Source organism: Moschus berezovskii, chromosome 14 (genome assembly GCF_049115385.1).
Source record: "Moschus berezovskii isolate FMDL1 chromosome 14, NW_MosBer_1.0, whole genome shotgun sequence".
NCBI lineage: Eukaryota > Metazoa > Chordata > Mammalia > Artiodactyla > Moschidae > Moschus > Moschus berezovskii.
In genome coordinates, this window is record NC_142473.1 from 19,163,850 (window position 1) to 19,183,217 (window position 19,368).

General features: G+C 49.7%; 1 protein-coding gene across 1 annotated transcript in view; it reads right to left on the reverse strand.

The window, feature by feature from the left end:
• The window catches only part of ENDOD1 (endonuclease domain containing 1), a 36,099-nt gene extending 17,046 nt beyond the window's left edge, over positions 1-19,053 (reverse strand). Inside the window, exon 1 of the mRNA XM_055422915.2 lies at positions 18,508-19,053. Within this exon, the coding sequence (XP_055278890.2) occupies positions 18,508-18,807 (300 nt within the window). The 5' untranslated portion in view covers positions 18,808-19,053. The remainder of the gene's footprint in view (positions 1-18,507) is intronic.
• Positions 19,054-19,368: the final 315 nt, after the last annotated feature.

Below are 19,368 nucleotides of genomic sequence, written 5' to 3' on the forward strand. Positions count from 1 at the left end.
GAATTTGCTGTATGACCCAGGGAACTCAAATGGGGGGCTCTGTAGTAATCTAGAGGGGTGGGAAAGGGTGGAAGTTGGAAAAGAGATTCAAGAGGGAGGAGACCTAGGTACACTTGTGGTGAATTCATGTTGATGTGTGACAGAGATCAAACCAATATTGTAATCATCAATCAATTAAAAATAAATATATATTTTTTTTAAAGTAAAGAGAAAGTGGAAGAAAAAGAAAAAAGACCCAATCCTAAATTGGCATTGGGTGCAGGCAAGGGAGGCCTTGAGGGCAGACAAACTCCCGTGGGACGTCTCCCGCTGCTTCCCCAGGAGCCTGAGACAGCCCCCCCCCCCCGCCCCCACCCCCCCACCCCCGGTGCCTTTAAGGCCTCTCTAGACCTGTGGTACCTTCTCGGATTACAACACTCCTGGTCCTATTCCTCCTTGCTCGCTGAAGCCAGTTTTCCACTCCACTGTTGCTTTCTTTTCCAGAGCGATTATTTTTAGCATTTGACTATGTGCTACAGAATTCAGAAAAGTCAGTTAAATTGAGACATCCCCATTTCTAATTTTTTCCATCTTCTGCATGTAGATAAGATCAGAGGTTCTCAGAATCACCTGTGTGTATACTCAGTTGTGTTCGACTCCTTTCATTCCCATGGACTGTAGCCCACCAGGCTCCTCTGCCCATGGGACTTCCCAGGCAAGAAGACTGGAGTGGGTTGCCATTTCCACCTCTGTCTCCAGAGGATCTTCCTGACCCCGAGATCGAACGCGCATCTCTGGTATTGGCAAGCAGATTCTTTACCACTAGCGCCACCTAGAAGCTTCAAAAAGCTTGAGTCGGGGTGGTGCTTGGAGATCGGTTCAGGATTTTTTTTTAAGTTCTCCAGGTGATTCTAAATGGAGAACCCCTGTGCTAGATCACTATCAGATTCATGTTTGGTCTTTAGTGGAAATAAGCTCCTCTCTATGCAGCTTCTATAGGAAATTAGTGATGTTCAATACTTCTCAAAATTCAGCCTGTATTAGAAGCAACTTAATCTTGTTAAAAATGCAGATTCCTGTGCTCTGCACCAGAGATGCTTTCAGAAGGCCTCTGGTAGTTTCAAGACTGCATTTTTAACCACCACCCCCAAAGGCTGATGCTGGGACGGGGGTCCATGGACAACTCTGAGGCACAAACGCTGATGAGGTCAGCTCCGGTGGTGGCAAAGCTGGGCTTGATTTTTTCACACCCTATTAATACTCTGTGAGAGGTGTCATCCTCAAATTGCAAGAGCTGGGATGATAAAGCCGAGAAAGAGAATAAAGTACTACAGGGCCATTCGGATCCTCCACTCATCAGAGCAGCTAATGTTCTGATCACAAAACCCAGTACACGTGGATTTCCCGCCCTACTCACGTGTGAAGTGAGAAGCCTCTTTTTGCTATTTGTACTTTTAAGATCATGTCTCACCACTCTTTCTAACATCTTCAAGAGCATCCTGTACTTGCAGGTTAAATGACAAACTGGCACAGTCACGACCACCACCCCCTCCAATGCCTCCTGCCAAATCTTCTCAAACATCAACCAGAAAAGTACAATCTCGTCCCCTGAGTCAGTTACCTGGTTACGTGTAACTGAGTCAGTTACGTGGTTAGGATGGAAACACTGCCCTGCTTACCTCTGTGCTGCGGCCCATGTCAGCACTGGCTGGGGTGCCTTCACCATTCCTCTCTGCTACCTATGTCCTATCTGGGGGCCCAGGCATGGCTCTAACCTCACAGCTCCCATGTGGGGTGTTCTTCTTTAGCCTCCCAGATCCCCTCTCCACTCTCTTCCGTGCCCTGCTCTATGTCCCAGGGACCTGATTTCTAGGGACCACTTCATCTGAGCTCTCCTGCCCTCTGACTTCTGACTGGAGCAGCCAATGGGAGGAGAGAAGACACGCGATTTATTCCCTTGCTCCCTCCCAACTCCGGGAGACAGTGAAGGACAGGGAAGCCTGGCTTGCTGCAGTCCATGGGGATGCAAGGAGCTGGACACGACTGAGCGACTGAACAACAACCTCCCCACCTGGTTGTTGCACTTCTGACTCTAGCTGAGTTTCTCTGCAGTCACAGCTCTTACCAGGCTCCCTGCAGGCCCCATAGGCCTGGGATGGTGAAAGCTTCCTGCAATAACCAGGCCCTGGGTACTTGATCACATCTTAACGACTTCCTCATGTGCATGCGTGCATCCTTAGTTGCTCAGTCCTGTCTTACTCTGTGATCCACAGACTGTAGCCCTCCAGGCTCGTCTGTCCAGGGGATTTCCCAGGCAAGAATACTGGAGTGTGTAGCCATTGCCTTCTCCAGGGGATCTTCCTGACCCAGGGATTGATCCCGGGTCTCCTGAATTGCAGGCAGATTCTTTACCATCTATCTGAGCCACCAGGGAGCCACCAGCCACCCTGCTGACTCCCTTAATTCTCTACAGTTTCTTCATTCAATTCTTACAGTTAAACTACTTTGTGAGTTCATCTGTTTGCTTCCCAGACCCTGGCTGATACAGCCTCAGTAAGATCTTTCCCAAGACCCCAACTCACCCAGCCCTGGGGGATCACACCCACCTCAAGGCCTTCTGGAGCATGAATCACACACATGGTTGGTACACAGGCCAGGCTGTGTTGAGTAATGAGGGTCCCTCGAGTAGTCTAATCTGGCTGCCCACCGTACACTCTCCCAGGCAACCACTAGCTCTGCCAACCATGTCAGCCAATGCGCCACACTCAACTCTTATGTCTAACTTAACCTAGTACTTATTTCTCATCACATGACCTCTCCCACACACCTCTTTACCAGGCATAACTAAACGATAGCCAATCTGGCCAGCAGCCTACCAGATGGCTCTATTGGATTCTCCATCCAACAAGCTCAGAGCCCGACATCGTCAGGGTGGGGAGGTTGCTAGATGGCCTTCAGGAAGGCCAGGCTGACCCACGGGAAAATGGAAGAGCTGGTTAAAGTACAGAGGAGGGTGGGAGAGAGATCCTGAAGGCTCTGTGGGACCGCTGGCTTTCTAGAAGTTTCCTGGTTCTTGATCCTTTGAGGCCTGTGTGTACCTCTGTTCCTGCGCCTATGAATTTACCAGCAATTTCTTACAACAGTCCTGCCCTTCCCCCGAATAAGCTTGGGTAAGTTTATGATTCATGCACCAACAAGCCTGAAACCTAGGGAGTCCTACTCTAACGAGAACCCAAGAGAATCGAGGCAGGGACCGTGCAGACCAGGAACTTTCTAGATACCTGGATTAAGTCTTGGGCACAAAGGAAAAGACATGCTTGCAGAAGTCTGGGAATGGATAAGAGGGGCAGCTGGGGGACTGAGAGAAGGCACTCTTACTACGTTCTTCAACAGAGGAGAGCATCAGTGGGCAGGGGAAACGCAGAGGACAAAGCGGGAGCAGCTGAACCCAGAGGAAAAGCTGAGACCAGTCACGGGCAAGGCAGCAATGAAGCAGGGCAGAGGGAGGAAGGACATTTCAGCAGAAACACTGAGACATGTTACTGAAATGTCTGATCTCAGGATCAGACCTAAGGACATGGGAACCCCCGTCCTGGCTGTCTCCAAGGAAGGCATGATCTGGGAAGCACAGGCTCCTTATTCATCCCACATGCTTGACATACATGTACTGAGTATGCAGACACAACGCAGTCATCCTGAACCTCCCTAACTCATCCACAGGGTGAGAGTCTTAGGCGCTCAGTCGTGTCTGACTCTGTGACCTCATAACTGGCCAGGCTCCTCTGTCCATGGGATTCCCTAGGCAAGAATACTGGAGTGGGTAGCCATTTCCTTCTCCAGGAGATCTTCTCCAACCAGGGATCGAACCCGGGTCGCCTGCACTGCAGGAAGATCTTGACTGACTGAGCTACCTGGGAGGCCCTCATCCATAGGGTAGAGGTGATTTATGAGCTCTGGGCCACATATGGGGACCCAGGCTCTGTGAGATTCAGTCACCCTGTCAGGAACTAACAGAGTGAGTTGTTGTTGTTAAGCTGTGTTGCTAAGTCATGTCTGACTCTTTGCCACCCCTGGACGGCAGCACACCAGGCCTCCCTATCCCCCTTGCATCTCCTGGACTTTGCCCAAGTTCATGTCCATTGAGTTGGTGACACTGGGACAGAGCTGGGACTCAGCCCAAATCATCTCACTACAAAGCCCACCTTCTGAATGACTCCATATGCCCAGTCCTTGCCCCTTCCAGTGGGCATTTCTTGTGTCTGATCCACCTTCTTCACTAGGTAAAAAGACACCTGAGGGAAGGGACTAAGTCTCATCCCAGGCCCACGTCATGGACTCCTATTTCTGGGCTTAGACCCCAGAACTCAATAAATGGTTGATGCTAATGATAATAAAGACACCCACTGCAGATGCCGATTGCAGCCATGAAATTAAAAGATGCTTACTCCTTGGAAGGAAAGTTGTGACCAACCTAGATAGCCTATTAAAAAGCAGAGACAAGGGAGGTGGGAGGGGGGTTCGGAGGGGGAACTCATGTACACCCAGGGCGGATTCATGTCAATGTATGGCAAAACCAACCAATATAATATTGTAAAATAATTAGCCTCCAATAAAAAAAAAAGAAAAAAATAAAAAGCAGAGACATTACTTTGCCAACAAATGTCCATCTAGTCAAGGCTATGGTTTTTCCAGTGGTCATGTATGGATGTGAGAGTTGGACCGTGAAGAAAACTGATCGCCGAAGAATTGATGTTTTTGAACTGTGGTGTTGGAGAAGACTCTTGAGAGTCCCTTGGACTGCAAGGAGATCCAACCAGTCCATTCTAAAGGAGATCAGTCCTGGGTGTTCACTGGAAGGACTGATGCTGAAACTGAAGCTCCAATACTTTGACCACCTCATGCGAAGAGTTGACTCACTGGAAAAGACTCTGATGTTGGGAGGGATTGGGGGCAGGAGGAGAAGGGGACGACAGAGAATGAGATGGCTGGATGGCATCACCGACTCGGTGGACATGAGTTTGAGTGAACTTCGGGAGTTGGTGATGGACAGGGAGGCCTGGCGTGCTGTGATTCATGGGGTCGCAAAAAGTCGGACACGACTGAGTGACTGAACTGAATTGAACTGAGAGGAGCCAATCAGCAGCCTGATGTCTGGGAACTCTTCCGTCGAGACGCTAACGTTCTCCCCCTGCTGCCCAGGAATGAAGAGATGAAGGTTCAGATAATAAACAGGGTGAACTTGTTTCTGACACTGAAAGGAAGTGAAAGTGAAATCACTCAGTCGTGTCTGAGTCTTTGTGACCTCATGGACTGTAGTCTACCAGGTTCCTCCAACCTTGGGATTTTCTAGGCAAGAGTACTGGAGTGGGTTGTCATTTCCTTCTCCAGGGGATCTTCCCAACCCGGGTCTCCCCCATTGTCCATATACATCCCAGTTCATTCACAGAAAACAAACTGAAGATAATCTTTCATCCGTGATTGGCTATGAACACATGTATTATGTAAATGAGTGAGAGGAAACTCCCAGGCTCTGACTGGCCTGGGATAGGAATGGAGGAGCAGAAGGCCATCCAATACTGAGAGCAGAAAATCAAGAGCAGCAATAAACCAGGTCAATGAGCTCCCCAGGTGCAGAATTGCAGCCTGCAAGGTCCCACTGTCAACTCAATAATGTGTTACCTTTATCTGAAAACTGGGGAAGGCTCACAGCCAATCTCCACACAAGACTGTAACTATGACATGGCCCTGCTCCAAAGCTAACAGGCAAAGTGCTATCTTTATTTTCAAGTTCATGAGGGAGGGGGACCTGACAGCCCTTGGGCCCTTTGCTCTCACATAAGTTCAGTTCAGCCACTCAGTCGTGTCCAACTCTTTGCCACCCCATGGACTGCAACACACCAGGCCTCCCTGTCCATCAGCAACTCCCGGAGTTCACTCAAACTCATGTCCATTGAGTCGGTGATGCCATCCAACCATCTCATCCTCTGTTGCCCCTTCTCCTCCTGCCCTCAATCTGTCCCAGCATCAGAGTCTTTACAAATGAGTTGGTTTTTCACATCAGGTGGCCAAAGTATTGGAGTTTCAGCTTCAGCATCAGTCCTTCTGATGAATATTCAGGATTGATTTCCTTTAGGATGGACTGGTTGGATCCCCTTGCAGTCCAAGGGACTCTCAAGAGTCTTCTCCAACCCCACACTTCAAAAGCATCAATTCTTCAGCACTCAGCTTTCTTCACAATCCAACTCTCACATCCATACATGACCACTAGAAAAACCATAGCCTTGACTAGATGGACCTTTGTTGGCAAAAAAATGTCTCTGCTTTTGAATATGCTATCTAGGTTGGTCATAACTTTCCTTCCAAGAAGCAAGTGTCTTTTAATTTCATGGCTGCAGTCACCATCCGCAGTGATTTGGGAGCCCCCCCAAAAATAGTCTCTCACTGTTTCCACTGTTTCTCCACCTATTTGCCATGAAGTGATGGGACCGGATGCCATGATCTTAGTTTTCTGAATGTTGAGCTTTAAGCCAACTTTTTCACTCTCTTCTTTCACTTTCATCAAGAGGCTCTTTAGTTCTTCTTCACTTTCTGCCATAAGGATGGTGTCATCTTCATATCTGAGGTTACTGATATTTCTCCCGGCAATCTTGATTCCAGTCCAGTGTTTCTCATGATGTACTCTACATATAAGTTAAATAAGCAGGGTGACAATATACAGCCTTGACGTACTCCTTTTCCTATTTGGAACCAGTCTGTTGTTCCATGTCCAGTTCTCACTGTTGCTTCTTGACCTGCATACAGGTTTCTCAAGAGGCAGGTCAGGTGGTCTGGTATTCCCATCTCTTTCAGAATTTTCCACAGTTTGTTCTGATCCACACAGTCAAAGGCTTTGGCATAGTCAATAAAGCAGAAATAGATGTTTTTCTGGAACTCTCTTGCTTTTTTGATGATCCAACGGATGTTGGCAATTTGATCTCTGGTTCCTCTGCCTTTTCTAAAATCAGCTTGAACATCTGGAAGTTCACGTACCGCTGAAGCTTGGCTTGGACAATTTAGAGCATTACTTTGCAAGCATGTGAGATGAGTGCAATTGTGCAGTAGTTTGAAAATTCTTTGGCATTGCCTTTCTTTGGGATTGGAATGAAAACTGACCTTTTCCAGTCCTGTGGCCACTGCTGTGTTTTCCAAATTTGCTGGCATATTGAGTGCAGCACCTTCACAGCATCATCTTTTAGGATTTGAAATCGCTTAGCTGGAATTCCATCACCTCCACTAGCTTTGTTCATAGAGATGCTTCCTAAGGCCCAATTCGCTTCACATTCCAGGATGTCTGGCTCTGGCTCTCATATCAGGAAATGATTTATTTGCATCCAACCTCAATCCTCCTCAAGCTGTTGAAGCTTAAAACCTCTCGTCTTTAGCACAAAAGACAGCATCTGCTTCTCCATGTTGTGTCACCAACAGCCTCTGAGGCTAGTAAGTCTGCCCTCAGGCAAAATCACTTCCCTTTCTTTGACCTCTCCTTCAGGCTTTTCTGGAATTCCCTGGTGGCTCAGACAGTAAAGCGTCTGCCCACAATGCAGGAGACCCGGGTTTGATCCCTGGTTGGGAAGGTCCCCTGGAGAAGGAAATGGCAACCCAGTCCAGTACTCTTGCATAGAAAATTCCATGGATGGAGGAGCCTGGTGGGCTATAGTCCATGGGGTTGCAAAGAGTCGGACATGTCTGAGCGACTTCACTTTCTTTTCTTTCCAGGCTTTTGTGAATGTGCTTTTCTTCAAGCTCCTCTAAAGGTGAGACTGTTTGGCAGCAGTGACGGAACACCAGGTTGGAAACGAGATCCCTTCAGCTCTGTCACTTACTGGCCTCGTGACTTCGGGCAGCCCAGGGTATCCCCAGGCCCACTCTCTTAATGTAGAGGATAACACTTCCTCTACTCAGCAGGACGAAGAAGGCATTATTTCAGGCCATCTGTCAGTTATACATGACCAAAGTTGTGAAAGAAGAAGGAGATGAAATAGACTTTGCATTTTGAGTCCCCAGGCCTCCTAAATATTTATTACTGAAAGTGCTTCATGAGACAAACTGTTTATGCTTCTGTGTAAATCTGCTCATCAAAAGTCCTTCCCTCTCCCACTCCACGTGGGTGTTGATTGTTTGCGAGGCTAGTTAGGCATGGCTTCACAGAATCCAAAAGGATGCTAATGTTTGACCAGAAGAAAGGATGTGAGAGTGCACAGGTCTCTCTGGAGGTGATGGAAATTTCTGGAATGTTACACACACACACTCATACACACACCCATAAACACAAACTGTGAAGACTGGCTATCTGTTAGAAGCGGCATCTTTTTCTTTATATACTTCCAAAATGCTCAGAAATTTCTTTTACCCATAAGCACATGATTACTTTTATCATCCTGCTGCTGCTACTGTTGCTAAGTCGCTTCAGTCGTGTCTGACTCTGTGCGACCCCATAGACGGCAGCCCACCAGGCTCCCCCGTCCCCGGCATTCTCCAGGCAATAACACTGGAGTGGGTTTCCATTTCCTTCTCCTTTATCATCCTAAAAAGGCCTAAATGCAAAGAACCACCACCAACACCACATCAAAAAAGTTTCTGGAAATTGACTGTAGGTCTCAATCTAGGGCTGCCATGCCCTAAAAGGAATAAAACTGCACAATTTTCAGGTTTCACTGCCAACGCTCAACCTGTACCTGCTGAGTGCTTATTATTCAACAACACTGACTAATAAGCACATACTCATGGCTGGCATCGTGCTAGACCAGGAATTGGCCAGCCGCAGCCTGCACACCAAATCCAGCCCACCACCTGTTTCATAAATAAAGTTTTCTTGGCACATAGCCACGCTTACTCATTTATGCATTGTCTGTGGCTGCTTTGTGCTAGAAAAGCCGAGTTGAATAGTTGCAATAGAGACCAAATGGCCCCAAAGTCTAAACTATTTACTCTGTGGCCCTTTACAGAAAAGGTTGCCAGCCTCTGTGTTAGGATGGTGAACACAACAGGCCCATATCCTGCACGCATGGAACTTGGAGTCTAGTCAGGGGCACTCAGTCATACAGATAAATGTACATTTGTACCACGCTAGCAAAGAAAGGTGTGTTTGGTGCCTTTAGAGAGTATTATTGGTAGCTGACAGCTTCCCTGGTGGCTCAGATGGTAACGAATCTGCCTGCAATGCAGGAGATCTGGGTTCAATCCCTGGGTTGGGAATACTTCCTTGGAGAAGGAAATGGCAACCCACTCCAGTAGTCTTGCCTGGAGAATCCCATGGACAGAGGAGCCTGGCAGGCTACAGTCCATGGGGTCGCAAAGAGTTGGACACAACTGAGTGACGAGCATCTCATTGGCAGCTGATGTAGTTGGGAACGTCATGGAAGACAAAAAAGTACAGTAGGTAAAAAGACCCTATGATGCAAGAGAACAGAAATTAAAAACAACAAAAACAAAACAGGAAGAAGCCAAAGTGGACAGAGGTTAAGGCCTAGCAATGTGTGACAGCAGATAAGGCTGGGAGGCCAACCACACAGGACTCTGGAGACCCCGATAAGGACTGTATCTAAAGAGAAATGGGGAGCCCTTGAAGGGTTTTCAGTGAGGTCGCTGGAGACAGGATGAATGTTTTGAAAGACTTTGACTTCTAGGTGGAGGAAGGCTAAAGGAGACCCAGGCGGGATGGGTCAGCCAGTTGGGAAGCTGTTTGGCAGAGGCCTAGATGAAGATGGTGGCAGCTTGAACCTCAGGGTACAGATGGTAGGGCTTAGAGGGGTGAAGTCTGTCAGGTGAGGTGCAGAAGCAAGGCCATCAACCATCCCAAACGGTCCCACCTGGCCATGAAGGAGGCATCCGAGGTCATCATGGGTTCCATGGTTTCAGATACAATAGAAATATTCAAGAATAAGAAAAGATCTTTCTATGGTTCATAAGCCGAGTTTTCCTTTCTCTGTGCTTCCTGTGTGTTCTGAGACTGTGGTGGATGCCGAGTCTTTCAGATGCATAAATAGGGGCCATTTTCTCACATGGTCCCTGTTCCATCATGCCTCCTGGTCAATTCAATCACCCCTAAAATGAAGGTGCGAGTCAACTGGAATATGTAATTTAATTTATGTCTTCAAGCCCTAGTTCAGTCATCTATTTACTCTGAAAAAGGAGAAATACTCATTTCCCAATTTTGATTAAAAATATAAAATGCCCTCTTTTGACCTCCTTTGAATGAGCCACACGTCTGTCAGGCACTGGGTCAATAAAAGCATGACTAGAATACTAAATGGTGCTTCTATTTGGGGTTCACTCAAAGAGTTGATTTCTTTCTTATGTCTCCTTCCTTTCAATGGCCAAATAGCTAAGTCAGTTGGCAATGAATTACTGCTGCATGTATGTCAGGTTCTGTGGAACCAACAGGCTACAGGACCACTCAGAAGATATGATATGCAACTTGAAGGAAAAGACACTGTTGACCAAACAGGAATTCTGGAAGCAAGAGCAGATCCCTGGCAATGAATACTACTGGCAAGTGGGAGTATTTATCTTCTCATATTTCCACTTGTAGAGTTGTCAGTTTCAAAGGAAGAGGAATTTGAAACCCAACAAACAAAATCTTTATTCCTTAAGGCACGCTCCATTCAATCACCATGAATTGTAACTAAGATTTCCAGAACAGTGTGTTAGAAGCCCAGCCAGACAACATCTGAAGAACTGGATTAATTCAGTAAAATGAAAATAACACATCAGTCCATTGAAAATCTGGAGAGAAAATACTGACATTGTCATTGGAAAGCAGCATGACAGAGCAAAAAGAGAGCTGAGAGCTTTGCAGTGAGGCAGCATGAGCAGCTGGCAAGCTTAACTTTGGATAAGCTAGTTAATGCTTCTGAACGTCAGTTTCCTAAACCACAAACCATGGATCATAAGACCTAGAGTTGTTCTATGAATGAGCTAATTTGTGAAGATCCTAAGGGATTAATAAATGATAGTTCCTTTCCCGAAACTGCCCAAATTTAAGTCTGGACTGAAAGAATGGTGTACAGATCATCACACTGGACAATTCCAGGACAAAGAGTCACTCAAGCGTTCTGCCAGTTCAGGACAAGTACCCTAACTTGCTCCTGAGAGCGACCACGAATCCGCTGGAGACACTACATTCAAAGAAGAAGAAAAAGCCAGAAAAGGAGAAAAAGGCAGCAAAGGGGAGAATGTGTGACTCCTGTTTTTACTACCTGCTAAGAAGAAATTGTGAGCAGCTGACTGTGGAGCCAGCCCTGTGAGTCAGGCGCTGCCCGGCACTCCTCGGGCTCGGCACAGGAGCCTGGAATGCAATTGCTCACTGTTTGCTTTATGACAATACAGCTTCTGGTTGCTCAGGACAGGGAGGGTGGAGGTATCTCTGGCTTCAGTTTTGTTTTGGTTTTTCCAATCACCTGTATCCACCCACCCATCCATCTATCTTCCATTCACTGTCTCTCACCATATACCTTCTGAGCACCTGTTATGTGACTGTGGGACACATACCAAGCATCTGAGAAGATACACAGATGGACGTTTTAGGACAGACGTGCAGGGTTGCAGGAGTGACCTATCTAATCCAGCATTCCATTCGTGTGCGTGTGGTCTAACACCTATTAGAGGAAGACCTTAATAGTGTACACGTTACTATTAAGACCTCACCAGATTACAGGCTCTATGCTACACGCTTATATGTGTTATCTTGTTTGTCACACCTACTTTATGAAGTCAACATTCTTATTATCTTTAATGGACAGATCAGAAAAATAGGACTGGAAGAATTTGATTACACAGCTTGTAAATGGCAGAGCAAGGATCCGAAGTCAGGTTTTGTAATGAGGAAGAAAGAATCAGCAATGTCCCATTCGCTGAGCCCCTTACCCAGAGATGTCAGTGTATGATATCTTCTTTACGTCTGTTTTCTGACACAATAAAAAGAGGGCTGGTGTTAGAATGAATGAAACAGTGCGTCTAACAGCTTCAGAAGATATAAGCAAAAGGTACCAATGGAAATGAAACATGACTTCACTGGGCCCTTTAGGAAAATACTTTTGCCATTGACCAGAATATCTGCTTTACTCTGGAGTCACTAACACCTAAACAACATTCACATGGCCAGATACGTGCTCCCACTTGTCCTGTGACAGTGGGGAAAGAGAAACGGGGTAGAAATTAACATTCCCATGTGAAAGATGCACTGACAGCTCAAGACAATAAAGAATCTGCCTGCAATGCAGGAGCCCCAGGTTCGATCCCTGAGCCAGGAAGATCCCCTGGGGAAGGGTAGGCCTACCCACTCCAGTATTCTTGCCTGGACAATCCCACAGACAGAGGGGCCTGGCGGGCTACAGTCCATGGGGTCGCAAGAATCGGATGTAACTAAGCAACCACACTTCCACTTTTCATGAAAGATGAGAATTAAATTCCCATGACCACTAACGCAGTGGAACCACAGGAGGTCAAATATCTCCACAGTAAAACAAAAGAGCTCCAGACTAGGAGCAACTAGTCATGAGTTCGAATCCAAGCTATGTGATCTCGGGCACAACAATTAATTAACCCCACTGAGCCAGTTGCCTCATATCTTCAACGAAGAGAATAAGATATACCTCACAGTATTTTTGTAAGACTATAAAGCAGACTATAAAGCCAATTCATTCGAACAGTCACATTTGTAAAATGATAAGGGCTTGGGGACTTCCCTGGTGGTCCAGTGGTTACTCTGGGCTCCCACTGCAGGGGCATGGGTTCGATCCCTGATCAGGGAACTAAGATCCCACATGCCACGTGTCCAAAAACAAATGTTTTAAAAAGAAAATGACAGAATCTTATACATTGTCTTCTAGTGTAAATTGATAAGATCCTTTGCAAAGACATTACTAGTACATTATCCAAAAATTCTTCCATTAAATGGAAATAAGTTGAGCAGCTAAAAGGTCGAGGCCCCCTGTACTAAACCAGAACCCAGTCCTCAGTTCTGATTGCAAACCCTTCAGATCATTTCCATCCTGCTAATAGGGACACACGCTATCCCATCTCTTTCTTGCCTTCTCCCCATTCTCAATTTAAAGGTGACCATATTCCACATAAAACCTGCAACACCCCTCTGTCTTCTCTGCTTCCTTCTGAAGTTCTCATTATGTCCCTCAGAAGGCCCCTCAAATGTGGGGCCCTGTTATATGACATTGGTGGTCGTGGTGGTTTAGTCGCTAAGTCGTGTCCCAATCACTGGGACCCCACGGACTGTAGTCCGCCAGGTTCCTCTCTGTACACGGGATATCCCAGGCAAGAATACTGGAGTGGGTTGCCATTTCCTTCCCCAGTTACATGACGCTAAAGAGGGCTAAATCATTTGAGGTAGTTCCAAACACCAGAGCTAGAACTAGTGGGGTGGATTTAGAGGAAGGTTCCAGCTCTGCGTATGGAATATGCTTGGAACAGTGGCGGCTGGCCAGCTGGGAGGCAAGCTTCTAAAGCAGGCAGCTCTCCACCAAGAAAGCTCAGCAGAATATCTCACCTGCTGCTTGACTGAACCTCTGAACATCACATTATTTTATCCAGAACTTACTGAGTGCTTTCTAATGTCCTAGGCATTACAAATGCAAGTATGAGTAAAATGCGGCCCTCAGCTCTCAAAAGCTCACACTGGAGAGACAAACTCATGAGCAGGTAGTTATAAAGCAGTGTGTGTGTGTGTGTGTGTGTGTGTGTGTGTACGCACAAGCGTGCACACGCTCACCATGTCCAACTCTTTGAGACCCTAAAGACTGCAGCCCCTCAGGCTCCTCTGTCCATGGGATTCTCCAGGCAAGAATAATGAGTGGGTTGCCATTTTCTTCTCCAGGGGATCTTCCCAACCCAGGGATCGAATCTGTGTCTCCTACATTAGCAGGTGAATTCTTTCCCACCAAGCCACAAGTGAAAGTGAAAGCCCCTCAGTCGTGTCCTCCTCTTTGAGACTCCATGGACTATACAGTCCATGGAATTCTGCAGGCCAGAATACTGGAGTGGGTAGCCTTTCCCTTCTCCAGGGGATCTTCCCAGCCCAGGGATCGAACCCAGGTCTCCTGCATTGCAGGTGATTCTTTACCAGCTGAGCCACAAGGGAAGCCCAAGTCACCTGGAAAGCCCTTTATAAACCAATGTGGTAAGTACAAAAAAAGAGAAATTATAGGGAATGCTGCGGGGTGGTCTAACTCAGGAGGTGGCTCTCACTCAGGTGGGCTGTTCTTTCTGGAGGAGGTGATGCTGGACAGTCTTAAAGGATGGAGAAGGGGAAGCAGTGAAGGGCGAGATGGGGGCAGTGTAGGACGGGTGTTCAGGGCGAAAGGCCTGAGCGTGAGCAAAGGAACAGTCGTGACCAACAGAATGGTGTATAAGAGGTCCTCCAGCCAGTTGGATAATGCTGGAACAGTCCACGGGGGTGGGGAGGGGTGGGAGACAGGCTGGAGCTGCAGACAGGAGCCTGAGGAATGGGTGCCTTGTAACCTGCATTCTGCAGCATGAACTTTGTCCTGGAGGCACTGGACAGCCAATACCCTAAAGGTTCTAAGTACACAGGTGACTAAGTTTCCATCACCTTGGATTTAGGAGGTTTTCTTTTCTTTTCCCAAAGGGAGACTGCAGGACAGTTTTGAGAACTGCTGCTTTGAACTCTGGGAGCCCCAGGGTCAGAACAGCCCTGCTTGACTCACCACCAAAGGCGAACACCCAGCTCCTTCGGTCCCTGCCTCTTCCTCTTCTATCTCCTGGGCCTTTTGGTAATGCTGACCTCACAAAAAAGTGACGTGGGCACTAGGTGACTCAGCGTTACAGAGGACTTGGAAGCGGCCGAAGTCCACGCTGAACCCTGAGCATCTTTCTGCAGCAGACACGCTGGCAAGGAGGCAGGTTTGCTGCAGTGAGCTCCAGGACCGCCGGCCTCGTGATCTGGCAGCTCCTCCCCCTTCTCGCCTTCCTTGTCTTCCACTTAACACCCACTGGCTCCTGGCTGACTTGACCAGACACCGGGGTGGGAAGGGACGGGCAGCACAAGCCCACCTTGCAGACAAAAGCATCCTTCTGGCTGGACTCAGCCACCCGACCACTCCCACCTCCCCAGGAGGGGACCCTGGCCTCCTGGGCTTTTCTGAACTGCCACACCTCCTACCTCTCAAGCTGCCCCCTCCCCAACCCTGGGCTTCCCCGATGGCTCGGCAAGTAAAGAATCTGCCTGCCAATGCAGGAGATGCAGGTTCAATCCCTGGGCTGGGCAGATTCCCCCGGAGAAGAGAATGGCAACCCATTCCAATATTCTTGCCTGGGAAATCCCAAGGACAGAGGAGCCTAATGGGCTCCAGTTCATGAAGCTGCTAAGAGTCGGACAAGACTTCATGACTAAACAACAACAACCTCCGACCCACCGGCTCCTTCCTCCTTCCCCATCCTATTTTATCCCCCAGACCTATTCCTCACTTCCCAGGGCCCAGAGTCTCCACTGCCTCCCTGAAAATCCTGTCCATTTCTTCTCTCTTGAATGAGTCATGCTCCTTCGGGCTCCTTCAGTAAGTGCCTAAATGCCCCCACCCCTCAGATTTCCTTGATCACTCCATTCCCAACCCCTCCCTTCCACCACGCCCCTTCAGTCTGAGCACAGGTTGACCATCACCTGCCCCCTGGTACTGGTTCGGCTGCTCCAACCACTCCCTCCACAAGCATCCCTGAATCAGCCACTAAGCATATTCCCTCTGCTGGGAATGTCCTCATCCCCGTCTCCCCTCTGAACATCCTTCTGGGCACAGCGCAAATGTCACCCTGACCCAAAGGCTGTCTCCTCTCACCTCCAAGACAGATTCAATCTAATAGGACTTTGTTTCCCTTTGTAAACAGAGGGTGTTTGGCTTAGGTTATAATAACAGCTAGGGCTTGGACTGCAAGGAGATCCAACCAGTCCATTCTGAAGGAGATCGATCCTGGGTGTTCATTGGAAGTGAAGTGAAGTCGCTCAGTCGTGTCCGACTCTTTGCGACCCCATGGACTGTAGCCCACCAGGCTCCTCCATCCATGGGATTCTCCAGGCAAGAATACTGGAGTGGGTTGCCATTTCCTTCTCCAGGGAAGTCCTTCATTGAAAGGACTGATGCTAAAGCTGAAACTCCGATACTTTGGCCACCTCATGCGACGAGTTGACTCACTGGAAAAGACTCTGATGCTGGGAGGGATTGGGGGCAGGAGGAGAAGGGGACGACAGAGAATGAGATGGCTGGATGGCATCACCGACTCGATGGACATGAGTTTAAGTGAACTCCAGGAGTTGGTGATGGACAGGGAGGCCTGGTGTGCTGTGATTCATGGGGTCTCAAAGAGTCGGTCACGACTGAGCGACTGAACTGAACTGAGGGCTAATGTATCAGGCACTCCTCAGAGAACCTTGTAGAGAGTAACTCATTTAATTTTCAGAATCACCCTGTTATTACCTCCAAGTCAACCTGCCCAAGTTTACAGTGAGCTAGTGGGAGAAACGAGGCTTAAACTGAGGCTCTAATGAGAAGCAAAGCCACCTCTCCCAGCCAGGAAGCCTTTGGATCTTGGAGTCTCATTCTGTTCCCCTGGCACACAGTGGGTGGCTACTAAATGTGAGAGTTCTGGGTTTAACTGAAATTTGTTCAGCACGCATCCTGGTACCTTCCTCGCATGTATGTTCTGGCTCCCCAAGCCATCCAAGAGATTCTTAGGGAGACAGGACCAGGTCATCTATTTTCTTCACAGGCCTGCCATCACAGGCATAATGAGGAGCTGGGGGATCCTCAGAGAGCCCGAGAGGTGAAGATGGGGACAAACTAACTTTGGATTAAGGTATGACTTGAAGGGTGAAAGCGTTAGTCCCTCAGTCGTGTCTGACTCTTTGTGACCCATGGACTGGAGCCTGCCACACTCCTCTGTGCATGGAATTCTCCAGGCAAGAATACTGCAATGGGTTGCCATTCCCTTCTCGAGGGGATCTTCCCAACCCAGGGTTCGAACCCGGGTCTCCTGCCTTGTAGGCAGATTCTTTACCGTCTGAGCCATCCGGGAAGCCCCAGTGTATGCCTTAGAGTATCTTAGAGTATCTAATTTACCAAGGCTTTTTCACAAGCCTGAGCTCAGCTGGATGTGGAGAAGGTAAAGAGGACAGAGGTGCAGATGTCCTGAGATCTGGTCAAGTTCTTAGAGCTAGAAATAGCCGAGTGAGATGATAGAAATTACAAACCAGGGCTCTGAATAAAACAACAGAAAGACAGTCCCCTGCTCATGGTGTGGTCCTGGGCAGCTGTGGCCATCAAGAAGGGGTAGGCTGATGTAAATCAACTATACTTCAGTGAAAACATTGGAAAAAAGAAAAAGATCAAGGTCAGCCAGTTCTTTAAAAGAAAAAAATAAAAAGGTGGGCGGTGTGTTCAGCTACCCCCTCTCCCCATGGATGAAGTGCCCTTGGTTGTTGGGCAGGGGAGCCTGACCCGGACTTCTAGACAGAGGCTGGCTGAGCTGACTAGGGCACACTGTGTTAAGGTAGATTCAGCAGAACCTTTGGGGACCTCTCAGAGTGTTTGGTCACTCTCACCAGACAGAACCCAAACCTCCTGAGAGAACACCTGATTTTCCAAGCGGTCTGATTATATATCAATAGATATAAATAGTCAGGAAAAACTGGTTTGTCCCTCCCATTAGCTGGAGGCAGTCAATGGTTGCCTACTACTTGTAACTATCCCATCCCATTTCTAAAACAGCTGTATCTTTATTTCACTGTCCTAAGCTCAGCGGGTGAAGAATCCGCCTGCATTGCAGGCGGCACAGGTGACACGGGTTCCATCCCTGGGTCGGGAAGATGCCCTGGCGAAGGAAATGACAACCTATTCTTGACTGGGAAAATTCCATGGACAGAGTAGCCTGGTGGGGTCGCAAAGTCGGACACGACCGAGCGCATGGCACAACCCAGCACAACCTCAGATGGGATTTACTCAATGTCTTGTGCAGAAGGGAAGGCTTTTCCGGCTCAGGTGGCTTCTGCTGAAGAAAAGCTTTTCCCTAGAAGGAAGACCGACCCCATCTTTCCGCCAGTTCGGCGGCCTCTCTGAGCCTTCATCTACCCACCCATCCCGCAGAATCGGGGCAACAATTTGTGAGCTCCCAGCCCCCGCGTCCTGCAGATGCGACTGGTCTCCTGGGTCACCGTCTCACGCTCCTCACAGTTCAGGAAATGTATGAGACACTGCAGATGTCTACGCTGTAGAACCACCGCCTAATGGGAACCTCGGACCCTGCAGCTTCATCTCAGGCTCGCAGATGGCCGAGCTCCGGCCCGCGGGGTTGACAGGGGACTGGGAAGGCTGTAATTCCGAGGGCGCGGCGGGGAAGGTCGGAAACCCGGGTCTCCGGAGCCCGGGATCGAAGCCCGGGGCCGCCGTTCCCCTCCCGACCGCTCGCGGGGGCTGCCAAGCGCCCTGCGCCGCCAGTCCGGTGACGGGGCTCGGGAAGCGCCTGGCTTACCTGCGGCTCCACCAGCCCGCGCGGCTCCGCGCCCAGGGCCGCCGGGCGCGCGGCGCGAAACGCCGAGTACACGGGGATGCGGTGCTGGGTGCTGTACAGGGTGGCGAAGCGCGCGGCGCCCTCGGAACGCTGACAGATCCTCACGTGGGCGGCGGCCGCCGGCCCCGCGGGCGGGGTCCCGGCGTAGAAGAAGCGGTCGCACTCGCCGAAGCCGGCCTCCTCCCGGCGCACCAGCCGGCCCTCCAGCAGCCCGGCCAGGGCGAGGAGGCCGCCCAGCGCCAGGCAGCGCTCGGGGCCCATGGCGCGTCTGCGGGCCCGACCGGCGGAGCGCGAGGCCGCACAGCCTGGCAGCCGGGAAGTCGGAAGCCGGGCGCGGCGCGGGTGGGGCGCGCTCGGCAGGCCCGGCTGGGCGGCCCCGGCGGCGGGGGCGGGCCCGCGTCCCGAGGCCGCGCCCCCCTCGCGCCCGCCGCTCCGGAGGCGCCCGCCCGCCCGGGGCTGGGCGCGCGGGTGCGGGGACGCCAGCCGTGTCCCCCCGGGCGGCCCCGCACCTGGCACCGTCTGGACTCCGCCGTCCGAGTTCACAGGCTCCGGACGCGCGCTGCCCCGGCGGAAAGGGCTGAACCAGGTCGGCTTCATCCGGGGGAGGGGGACCGTCCCCGGGGCGCGAGCCTAGAAGCCTCCGGAGACAGCGCGCCCCAGGGATCCTCAAGGATGCCAAGAGGCGGCGTGAGATGCCCACAGCAACAGTGGTTCTTTGGGGCGGATGGGCAGAGACACCCCCCACTAGTGAAATCCGATGCAAATCAGTCTCCCAATGGAAGTCTTCCCATCCGCCCGCACATGGACATAATTCAGAGACGA